We start from the raw sequence: 12,877 nt of genomic DNA, 5'->3' as shown, positions 1-12,877 counted from the left end.
TTCATTGCCTGATTTTGTTCTGTGAGAGACGCTGATTAAAGAAATGGACCTCTGCTTAAGGGAGAGAATACAGAAGTTAGGTTATATGTCTTCAGGCTTGGATTCAATTATTGGCACCAAACGGCTTCCTGTGTATTTCTGGGCATGGCCCTGGAGGAGTCCAAGAACAGCTAGTGTTGCTGTGGTGCTCCCAATACCGTATAATCTGAGCAGTAGAACATCTTTCAACCCTTATGTTGAAACACCTTCCTGAATTGAACAAGTAGCCTTAGACCCCCTGAGCACCTCTTGGAAGGTACACCTGCATTTTTCATTTTGGGGTACACCTGGTGATGCTCAGAGGTTACTCCTGGTTCTGCGTTCAGGAATCTGTCCTGGAATGCCAGGTATCAAATACGGGTTGGCTGTGTGTAAGGCATGTACCCTCTCTGCTGTACTATCACTCTGGTCCCACCACCCCCATTTGAAAAAATAAAGAAGGCATGAATTGAGTTCTTACATGAATTGAGTTCTCCATAATGTCTTGCTGTTATTTCCTACTGAAAGAAAGAGCCAGTATTTTAAGTCAGGATTTTCATAAGCATTTAACATGCACAAATACACCTAGTGGAAAACCTTGATATCATATTCTGCTAGGTTCTTGAATTCTTTGGACATTGACAAAGAAATATGCTATATGAACATTTAAATTTCATTTTATGTTAATGATTTTAATGATAGCTTAAATAAAAACATAAAATTTCACAAACAATTAATGCATAAAACTAGACATAATGTGATCCCGGGCCCTTTTGTGGGTGTAAAATTATTAGTTATTTGAAATCATGGCTGTTTCTACTCTAGTGCAGTAATGCCTTTTAATTATTTGTCTTTTTTCAGGTGGAAATGATCATCTGGTCAAAGTTTGGGATTATAATGAGGGTAAAGTGACTCATGTTGGGATTGGGCATAGTGGAAACATCATGAGCATCCGGATAAGTCCAGGAAATCAATATATCATTAGTGTTAGTGCTGATGGAGCCATTTTGAGATGGAAGTATCCATTCTCCTCCTGAAGTAGCAGAATCTCTCCAGTTCAGGCATCTGGACAGTTCTATTGAAGAATAAATTTAGTTAATGCTAGAACAGGTCTTATTTTTAACATGTGGTTACAGAATACATTAGAAACCATTTCACATTCTTAAATTAATTATACATAATAATTAAAATATGTAAGAAATAATCTGTTCATCATTAATAAAGGTTTCTTTTTTATTAATTCTGACTATAATTCTTTCTCTTTACTTCCTGTCATATCTTTTCAATGGCTCCATAAGGCCCACAGCTCTTACCTATGACTTATTTGCAGAAACATTGCTATTGCCCTCTACAATGAAAGCTGATGGGTCACAAAGATGGTTCAGAAAGCTAAAATATATGACTACTCTCTGTGATGAATAGATAGCACAAGAGTTAAGATGTTTCCTTGCATTACTGCCAACCTTTGTTTGATTCCCCAGCATACAGTTGCTTCCCTTAGCAAAATAAGGTGTCATTCTGAGCAATGGAATAGCAATGGAAAAGCCTCTGATCAGCCAGGTTTAGCCTACAAACTGACAAAAAACAAATCTGAATTGCATTCATTATATGTGGAATCTCCAGGTTCAATTCTTGGCAACTCATGGTACCCCCATCATCACAGGGAGTATTCCTGACCCCTGTGTTCTACCAGATGTGACTCAATACCAAAAAGAAGGAGGTGGAGGATGAGGGCGAGGAGGAGGAGGAGGATGAGGAGGAGGAGGAGGAAGAGGAGGAGGAAAAGGAGAAGGAGAAGGAGAAGGAAGAGGAGGAGGAGGAAAGGAGGAGGAAGAGGAAGAAAAAGAAAGCTGAAATGATAGGTTAAGAGAACAAATGAACAATTCTGTGAGCACTCCTATGACATCAATACAAAGAACTCCTAAAAACTTAATGCAGCATTCAATAAGGGACTTTTAAAATAATTTTTAAAAATTAGAAATCATGATTTACAAAAGTGTTTCTAATAGAGTTTCAGACATACAATGTTTTAACATAAATCTCACCACCAATTTCAGCTTCTCTCCACCAAAATCCCCAGGTTCTGTCCCACCTTCCAATCTACCTCCTAAACAGGCATATTTTGAAGTTTGATGTAGTTTGAGTCCCATGCTTGACTCTGAGGTTTAGATATTTACGTATATTACATTGCTGCACCACTGTATCCAACGCACCTGTTACCTTACATCTGCCTATTCAACTCCCCTCCCCTACATTTTTATCCATCCACCATTTTCTTTTCTTTTGTAATTTTATTTTATTTTATTATTTTTAATTTTTATTAAAGCACCATGATTTACAAAGGTATTCATAGCTGAGTTTTAAAATACAATATTTCAGCACCAATCCCACCACCAGTATCGACTTCTTTCCACCTGTATTCCCAGGTTCCCTCCCATACTTGTCCCCTCAGCATACCTTCTTAAAAGGCACATTTCTGAGGTCAGTTATTAAAGTTTGGTTGTCTTTTCAGTGTTGAGTGTATCACTCCTTAACACCCCTTTTGCATCTGACTCACCTGACCTGGCCCATTTCTTCTCATCTGTCTGTTCTCACCCACTCTTTCTTTTCTTTTCCTTCCTATACTCTGGGTTCAAGGTTGACCTGGGCATCCCTCTTTTAAAACATTGCATTCCAGGGCTGGAGCGATAGCACAGCAGGCAGGGCATTTGCCTTGCACGCGGCCGACCTGGGTTCGATTCCCAACATCCCATATGGTCCCCTGAGGACACCAGGAGTAATTCCTGAGTGCAGAGCCAGGATTAACCCCTGTGCATTGCCAGGTGTGACCCAAAAAGCAAAAACAAAAAAAAAATAAAACAACAACAACAACAAAAAAAAACATTGCATTCCCTCATCCAGAGAAGTGATATCATCCTCTGTGTGTGTGTGTGTGTGTGTGTGTATACCACATCCATTGTGTATATATACCATATCTTCGTGATCCACTTATCTGTTTTTGGACATCTAGGTTGGTTCCAAATCTTAACTATTGTACTGAGCGCTGCAGTGAACTATGGTGTGCACACGTCCTTTTGAATGAATGATTTGCTGTCTTGGGGATAGATACCCAAAAGTGGAATTGCTTGGCCACATGGGAGCTCAATTCTTAGCTTACTGAGTACCCTGTTTTTCTGTAGGCATTGGACCAGACAGTATTACCACCAATAGTGAATGAGGGTTTCTTTTTCACCACATTCTCGCTGACAGAGATTGTTCTAGTATTTTTGGTATATGCCATTCTCATTGGTGTAAGATGCTATCTCATTATCATCTTGATTTGGATTTCCTTACTAATAATTGATGATGGACATTTATACTCCTGTTCGCCAAACATTGGTCTTCCTTAAAGAAATGCTTGTTGATTTATTCTCCACATTTTTCCCTAATACTTAGTGAAATATTGATTATAAACTGACAGCAACATTTGACCATTTGGAAACAAATTTGGAAACAAATTTAATTTAACCTTATTCCAATTATCGAGGTTTCAGTATCAATCAATCTAGTATTCTAGTCAGACTCTCCTCTTTTAGATCCATAAGGTATTTTAAAAGTCATTATAGAGTATGTAGTAGATCTGACTACTTTCATTGATTTGCTTGAGCAGGCACCAGTAACATCTTCATTGTGAGTACTTTAATAAAATATATTGGACTACCTTTGGAATTATTAATTATTAAATCACCATGAGATATACAGTTACAAAGTTGTTTACAATTGGGTTTCAGTTATAAAATGTTCTAACACCCTTCCCTTTACCAGCTTACATTTTCCACCACCAATGTCTCCAGTTTCCCTACTGCTACCAATCTCCTGGTCTACCTCTGTGACAGGCACATTTCTTCTTTCTCTCCCTCTCTCTCACTGTCATTCTCTCTCTTTCTTTTTGGGCACTATGGTTTGCAAAATAGGTACTAAAACATTGTCATGTTTATCTCTTTACCTACTTTCAATATTCAATATTCAGTTCTTGTCTAGAGCGATCATTTCCAGCTGTCACTGTCATAGTGGACTTCTCTCTATCCTAAATAAAAAAAGGGCATTCTTTCTAAATGCCCTTCCCTCCACCACCACAAGTTGCAAGATTTCAACTGTGAACCAGTCCTCCTGGCCCTTGTTTCAACTGTCCTTGAGTATTAGTTTCATACTATCCTTTTATATATATATATTTTATATGTGCATACATATATATATCACAAATATGTGCAGTCATTCTATATCTATTTCTCTCCTCTGACTCATTTGACTCAGCATGAAACTCTCTATGCCCATACATTTATAATCAAATTTCATGGCTTCATTTCTGGAGCAATAGCACAGCCGATAGGGTGTTTGCCTTGCATGTGGCCGAACCCAGGTTTAATTCCTCTGTCCCTCTTGAAGAGCCCGACAAGCTACCAAGAGTATCCCGCCGCACGGCAGAGCCTGGCAAACTCCCCGTGGTGTATTCAATATGTCAAAAACAACAAGTCTCACAATGGAGACATTACTGGTGCCTGCTTGAGCAAAATAGATGAACAACAGGACAATGCTATAGTGCAGTGCTACTCGTTTTCTATTTCTTTTTTCTTCCTTCCTTTTTCTTTTTTCTTTTCTTCCTCTTTTTAATTTTTTGTTTTTTCTTCGTTATTCTTTTTGTTCTTTTTTTTCTTTTTTCCATTTTTTCTTTTTTGTTTTTTATTCTTTTTTGTTTTTAATTTTTTCTTTTATTATTTTATCTTTTTCTTTTTTTCACTCTATCCTTTTGAACTTAGTTCTTTTGTTTCTCTTTTCTTTTTTCCATTTTTTCTTTCTTTCCTTTTTTCACTCTTTTTTCCATTTCATTATTTTCATTTTTTGTGTGTTTTTTTTTCTTTTTACTTGCTGAACATGTGAACTGTTGTACTGATTACGTGGGCTGCAGGTGCTGATCAAATGGGCTGCACATGCTGGTCACTTAGGATGTAGGTGCTGATTCCAGGAGCTACCTTTTTCACCCTTTTTTTCTTTTTTTTAATTTTATTTTTTACAATTTTTCCCTCTCTTTCTTCTTTTTAAATTCTTTTGGATTTTTTTAAAATGTAGGAGTACTATTTATTCAGCCATTGACTAAATTGATTGAATTGTGCATGAACTCCACATTACTTTTTTTATTCAGAATTTTAATTTTATTCAATTTATTTTTTAAAATTTTTTAATCACATTTAATTTTTTAATCACATGTAATTGTGAGATACAATTACAAAGCTTTCCTGTTTGAGTTTCAGTCATACAATGATCAATCACCCAACCCTCCACCCTCCACCAGTGCACATCTTCCACCACCGAGGTCCCTAGTACACCCCTGCCATCCCACCCACTCCCTTGCCTCTATGGCAGACAATCTTCCCCCATATTCTCTTTTGTATTCCTTGTTATGAATAGCATAAGATGTCGTATGGCTGCAAGAGCGTCTGTGTGCTCCTGGAATTCTAAAATTTTAGATAATTAGGGTCTGGAGAAATCTCTGCAGCGAGCTGCTCGGTTCAGAGATACTTTTGTGTGTCTCTGGATCATGACCATTAAGGAGCTCAAGTAGCAGATGAAGGCAGTTTGTGGGCATGACTTCCAGGGTCCCATGGGTATGGGGGGTTGAGAAGAATCGGCCCATTCCTTATCACAGTCTAGAGACATTTCTGCAAGAAGCTGCTGGTACCAAAAGCAGTTTAGCTGGCCTCCGGGATCATGGTCATCCAGCAACAGAGAGGCCGAACACGTGCGGCCACTTGGGTCACATCTCGGTGGAGAGTCTAATCTTCTTTTCTTTTTTCCTTTTTACTTTTTTCTCTTTTCTCTAAAAATATTTTCTTTTGGGGGCTGGAGCAATAGCACAGCGGGTAGGGCGTTTGCCTTGCACGCGGCCGACCCAGGTTCAATTCCCAGCATCCCATATGGTCCCCCAAGCATCGCCAGGTGTAACTCCTGAGTGCATGAGCCAGGAATAACCCCTGTGCATCGCTGGGTGTGACCCAACCCCCCCCCCAAAAAAAAACAATTTTCTTTTATCCTTTACTTTTTCTGTATTATTCCTTTTTTCCCTTTTTATCTTGTTTCTTTTTTTTTTTTTTGTATTTGTTCTTTTTACTTTCCGAACATGTGGACTTCATATACTGATAACGTTGGCTACAGGTGCTGATCACGTGGGCTACACGTACGGGTTCCTTAGCAGTAGGTGCTGATTCCGGAGCTGCTTTTTCCCGTTTATTTTTTATTTAAAATTTTTTTCTCTTTTTTTGTTTCTCTTTTATTCTTTTGTAAGTTTTTACTTTTTTCTTTTATTTCTTATTTTTTTTATTTCCTTTTTACTCTTTTACTTCTTTTTATTTTTCTTTCATTTTCATTTTTTCTCCTTTTTCTTTTTTGCTTTGTTTTCTTTTTTCTTTTTTTGTTTGCTCCTTTTTCTCCTTTTTCCCTTTTTTTTTCTTTTTTTTTTTTATTCTTTGTACTTGATGAACACGTGGACTGTATGTACTGATCATGTGGCCTGCACATAGTTGTCCCTTGGGCTCTAAGTGCTGATCCCAGGAGCTTCTTTCCCTCCCCCCCTTTTTCCCCTTTTTTTTCTTTTATTTTCACTTGTTTATTTTCCGATTTTTCCTTTTTTTTTCTTTTTTTCCTATTTTTTTCTGTTTGATCTTTTTACTTGCAGAAAATGTGGACTGCATGTTTAGATCACAGGATCTGCAGGTGCTGATCCCACGAGCTTGGTTTTTGTCCCTTTTTTTTTTTTTTTTTTTTTTACTTTTTTCTCTTTTTCTCTTTTTTCCCCGCACTCTGTTATTTCTCCTTTATTCCCTTTTTAAATTTCCTTTTTTCTTTTCTTTGTTTCTTTTTTCTTTTTTTTACTTTCATTCCTATTTTACTTTTTTCACTTTTTATATTTTTTCTTTGTTTTCCTTTTTCTTCTTTTCTAGTTTTTGCTTTTTGCTTTTTTTTTTTTTTTGCTCTTTGTACTTGAAGAACATGTAGAATGTATGTATACTGATCATGTGGCCTTCAGGTGCTGATCACGTGGACTGCACATGCTTGTCCCTTGGACTCTAAGTGCTGATCCCTGGAGCTTCATTTTTTTCCCCTTTGTTTTCTTTTTTTCTCTTTTTTTTTCACTTTTTTCCTACTTTTTCCTTTTTTTCTTTTCTTTTTTTTTGTTTTTGCTATTTTTACTTGCTGATCACGTAGACTGCATGTACTGATTAAGTGAGCTGCAGGTGCTGATCACTTGGGCTGTAGTTGCTGATCCTGAGAGCTGCTATTTTACCCCTTTTTACATTTTTTTCTTTTAAAATTTTTTTCTTTTTTTTGTTTTACTTTTTTCTTTTTTTCTCTTTTATTTCTTTTTTCCTTTCTTTTCTTTTTTCTCTCTTTATCTTTTTTCCTTTTTTTCCTTTTTTTCTTTATTTCTCTTTTTACTTTTTTATTTTTTCTTTTTTCAGTTTTTTTCTCTTATTTGTAGTTTGCATTTTTATCCTTTTTTCTTTTTCCTTCTTCTTGTTTTTTAATTTTTTCTTTATTCTTTTCATATTTTTCTTTCTTTCACTGTTTTCTTTTTTCTTTTTCTTTTTCCTTTTTGCTTTTTTCTGTTTTTTTCGCTTTTCCTTTTTCCCTCTTTTTGTTTATTTTCCCTGTTTTTTTCTTTTCTTTTATTCTTTCTTCCCTTTTTCCCTTTTATTCCTTTTTTCTTTTTCCTTTTCTTCTTTTTCACTTCTTTTTCTTTTCTTTTTTCTCTTTTTTCTTTCCTTTTCACACTTTTTTCCCTTTTCCTTTTATTTTTACTTTTCTCTTTTACTTCTTTTTCCCCTTCTTTTTTATGTGTTTGTCATTTTACTTGCTGAATATGTGGATGGATGCATGATCATGTGGGCTGCACGTGCTGCTCACCTCACTTGGGCTGTAAGTGCTGATCCTGGGAGCTGCTTTTCCTTCCCTTCTTTTCATTTTTTTTTCTGTTTTTTCGTTTTTTTCTTTTGTTTTCTTTTTTCTTTTTTTTACTTTTTTCTCTCTTCAATTCTCTTTTTAAATGTTTTCTTTTTTTTTTTTCTTTTTGGGTCACACCTGACTATGCACAGGGGTTACTCCTGGCTCTGCACTCAGGAATTACTCCTGGCGGTGCTCAGGGGACCATATGGGATGCTGGGATTTGAACCCGGGGCCGGCCGCGTGCAAGGCAAACGCCCTACCCGCTGTGCTATCGCTCCAGCCCCCTTTTACATGTTTTCTTTTCCTCTTTTTTCCTTTATTTCCTTTTTTTATTTTTTTCTTTTTCTTTGTATTTACTGAACAGGTGTACTATATGTACTACTCACATGTTCTGCAGTGCTGGTTTTCTGGGCTGTAACCCTAACCATAACCATAACCCTAACACCTAATACCAACAATTACCCCCAAAACTAACTCTAATGCCAACAACTAATCCTAACCCTAACACTAAACCCTAACTCTACACTTTAACCCTACCCTTAATCGTAAATCTAACACTAAACCTAACCCAAACCCTAAGCCAAACCCTAACCTTAAAACTAACCCTAGGATTGGCTCTACTCCTAGCCCTACCCTAACCCTAATCCTAAAGCAAACGCTAATCCTAACCTTAATCCTAACCCTAACCCTAACCCAAACTCAAACCTTAAGCAAACACTAAACCTAACCCTAACCCCAACCCTTAATACTGAAGGCAAAATCTAAATCTCTAACCATAAATGAAAACCAAACCCTCAACTAACACTAAACCTAATCCAATCTCTAACCCTACACTAATCCTAACACTAACTTTAACTCTAACTCAAACTCTAACACTAACATAACCCTATCCCTAAACACTAACCCTAACACTAACCCTAACCCTATCACTAAGGCTAACCCTAACACTAACCCAAAACCTACCCTAAACCTAATCCTAGAGGTATAAACCTAATCCAAACCCTAATTTAAACCTAACCTTAAGGTTAGCCCTATGCTTAGCCCTAACCCTAGCCCTAACTCTAACCCTAAAGCGAATGCTAACACTTATCTTAACTGTAACCCTAGCTCTAACCCTAGCACTAACACAAACTCAAACCATAAGAAAGCACTAAACCTAACTCTAACCCTAACCCTTAATACCTAACACTAAACCTAAAACCCTACCCATAACCCAAAATCAAACCCTAACCATAAGACTAAGGCTAACTCTATCCCGAACCCTACATTAACCATAAAGCTACAATAACACTAACTTTAGCCCACTAACTGACACTAACCTAAAGCTATCCCAAAACACTAACCTTAACCATAACCCTAACTTTAATCCAACACTATCCAACGTAACCCTAACCCTATCCCTAAGGCAAACCCTAACCTTAAACCTACTCTAAATTGAATCGTAATGCTATAAATCTAATCCTAACCCTGAACCTAACCGTAACACTAACCCTAACCCATTCTAAATCAAACCCTAAACTTAACCCAAACTCAAACCTAAGCTTCACCTCTACCCTAACCCTAACATATAATCTCTACCTTGCCCTATACCTAAACCTATAATCTCTACCTTACCCTAACCCTAGCCCTAATCTTAACCCTAAAACGAACACTAACCCTAACCATAATTGTAACCCTGGCCCTAACCATAGCCCTAAACCAAACTCGAAGCATAAGCAAACACTAACACTAACTACCCCCAACCTTTAAACCTCAACCTCTAACCATAACCCCAGACCAAACCCTAACCCTAACACTAAGGCTAACCCTAACCCTAAACTAACTTTATCCTTAATCCTAACCCTAACACTAATGTAACCCTAACCACTAACTTAACCATAACCATAACCCAACCCTAATCCAACCTAACCCTACACTATCACTAAGCCTAACCCTAAACCTACCCTAAACCTAATCCTAACGCTATAAACCTAACCTAACCATAAACCCTAATCCTGAACCTAATGTAACATGAACTGTAACCCATGCTTTTTTTTAAAATTTGTATTAGTGAATCACCGTGAGGTAGTTACAAACTTATGAACTTTCATGTTTGCATTTTGTTTACATCCCTCCACCAGTGCCCATTCTCCTCTACCAATTTTCCCAGTATCCCTCCCACCCTCCCACCCCATCCTTCCCACCCCACCCCACCTCTGTGGCAGGGCATTCCCTTTGTTCTCTCTCTCCTTTTGGGTGTTGTGGTTTGCAGTAGTCACTGAGTGGCATCGTGTTTGGTCTATAATCTATTTTCAGCATGCATCTCCTATCCCATGCGGGTCCTCAAACCACACTTTACCTGGTGCCTAACCCATCCTTAATCAAATCCTAAATGTATCCCAAAACCTAGCCCTACTTCATCTCTTACCCTAACCCTACAGCATAATCTCTATCCTTACCCTAACCCTTGCCCTATCCTAAACCTAAACCCAACCCTAACCCTAACCTTATCCCAACCCTCTTCCAGCCCTACCCCTAAACCAACCTGCAACCCTAAAGCTAACCCAACCATAATCCTGAACCTCTAACTCTAGCCCTTAAGCCCTAGCCTAAACCTAACAGAACCCTAACCCTAACCCAAACCATAACCCTATCTCTGAACCTAAGCCTAACCTATCCATAAACCTACAATAACTCGAAATCTAACCCAAACCCTAAACATACCCTAAACCTACTCCTAACCCAATAAACCTAAACTTAATCCTAAACCCAATCCTAAACCCTAACCCTGACCCTAACCCTAACACTACCACTACCACTTACCCATCCTTAATCAAACCCTAAGTGTAACCCAAACCTAAACCAAACCTTCATCTCTAAACCTAATCCTAACCCCTACCCTGATCATGCCTGATCTGACTCCTACCCTAACCCTAACACTACCTCTACTCCAACCCTAACTATAACCCTAATCCTAACCTGAACGCTAACCCAAACGCTAAACCTAAATCTCACACAATCCTAATCACTAACCCTAAACCTAACCATATCCCTGACACCAACCATAATCTGACCATTACCCTGACACTGACCATAGGACTAATCCTAACCCTAAACCCAAATGCTAACCTTAACTCTAACTCTAAACCTAACTTAACCCTAAACCTAGCCCTAACCCTATACCTACACTCTCCCTCACCCTCACCTTCACTCAACCTCATCCTCACCCTAACCCCTAAAGCTAACCCAAATCCTAACCCGTAACCATAACCATAACCGTAACAACTCCTAATCTTGACAGTAATCCTAAACTCATAACTCCCTAACCCTAACTCTAACCCTAAAACTAACTCTAACCCTAAACACTAACTCCAACCATAACTCTAACACTAAACCTAACCCTCTCCATAACCACTAACATTAACTCTAAACTGTAATGCTATATCTAATCCCTAAATCTGAAATCTTAATCCTAACCCTAACTCTAAAACTAACCCCAACCCTAACTCTACACTAATCCTAACCCAAACTTCAAACCCAACCCAAACTCAAAACCCAAAGTCAAACCAAAACCTAAACCTAATACTAACCTAACCCTAATCCTAACCCTTAAACTAACCCTAACCCTAACTCTAACCAGAACCTTAAGCCTAATTCTAATCCTAACCCCTAACCCTAACTATAACCGTAAATCTCAGCTTCACTCTAACATTAACCCTAACCAAAAGAATTAATCCTAACCCTAACAGTAACCCTAACTCTAATCCATACTCTGACTCTGACATCCTGACCCTGACCCTTACATGGACCCTGACCCTGACACTAACCATAACCTAAAACTTAACACTAACCAAAACCCTAGCCAGTACCCATACCCTTAATCCTACCCATACCCCAACACTTAACCCTCATTCTATCCCTGCCACTACACCTAAACCTACCTATAACCCTAATCTTAACCGCAACCATAATTCTAACTCCAATCTCAGTGACTAGACTTTTAGCATAACCCTGGCCCTAACCCTGACCCTAATCCCAAGTCTAAAACCCAAACCATAACCCTAACCCAAACCCCTAAACATAATCATAAATTTAACACTAGCCCTACCCTACTCCTACACAGAAGCCTAACCCTAAACCCTTACTCTAACCCTAAATCCTAACCTTAACTCTAACCCTAAATATAATACTAACCCTAAACTGTAGGATAACATAGCCTCAGATAGTTTAGGTTTATTGGGTTACTCCCATCACAGTGCTCCCGTCTGTATTTATTTGTAACTTCTTTGTGTTCTGATGACTTGTAAATATTGTTTTTCTTTTCTCCTTGAGTCCTTTGATAGTTTATTCAGAGCCATGTCCTTTTGTATGGGCACAGGAAGATGGTAGTGGTAGCAAATGCTATGCTTTTGTAACCTGGGAGTCATTTTTTAAAATTAATTTATCATTTTATTGAATCACCACGTGGAAAGTTACAAAGCTTTCAGGTTTAAGTCTCAGTTATACAATGCTCAAACACTTCTGTGGACTCTTTCTATATTTTGGTCACTGTTTCTTTTGAAGTGCAGAAGCTTCTTAGTTTGATGTAGTCCCGTTTATGTTTGCTTCCACTTGCATGATGACCTTGACCCTTAACCTGATCCTGAACTTAACCCTTACCCTCTTACTCTAACCCTAAATCCAAATCCTAACACTGACATTAACCTTATCCCCTAAACCCTAACCTAACCCTAGCCCTACCTATAGACCTAGCACTATCCATAGCCTACTCTAGACCCTCCCATAAACCTAGCCCTAAACTGATCCCTAACTCTAACCTAAACCTAACCAAGCCATAAGCCTAACCTTACCCTAACCCTAATCCTATTCTAAGGACATTCACCCTCACCCTCATGCTAACACC

General features: G+C 38.1%; 1 protein-coding gene across 1 annotated transcript in view; it reads left to right on the top strand.

Annotated features, from left to right (window-relative positions):
• CFAP52 (cilia and flagella associated protein 52) overlaps positions 1 to 1,148 on the top strand; it is a 75,530-nt gene extending 74,382 nt beyond the window's left edge. Inside the window, exon 14 of the mRNA XM_055133021.1 lies at positions 880 to 1,148. Coding sequence (XP_054988996.1) covers positions 880 to 1,055 — 176 coding nt within the window. The 3' untranslated portion in view covers positions 1,056 to 1,148. The remainder of the gene's footprint in view (positions 1 to 879) is intronic.
• Positions 1,149 to 12,877: the final 11,729 nt, after the last annotated feature.

The sequence above is a fragment of the Sorex araneus genome, chromosome 3, assembly GCF_027595985.1.
Source record: "Sorex araneus isolate mSorAra2 chromosome 3, mSorAra2.pri, whole genome shotgun sequence".
Classification (NCBI taxonomy): domain Eukaryota; kingdom Metazoa; phylum Chordata; class Mammalia; order Eulipotyphla; family Soricidae; genus Sorex; species Sorex araneus.
The sequence above is the reverse complement of the archived record's forward strand: the minus strand, read 5'-3'. Positions and strand labels throughout refer to the sequence as shown.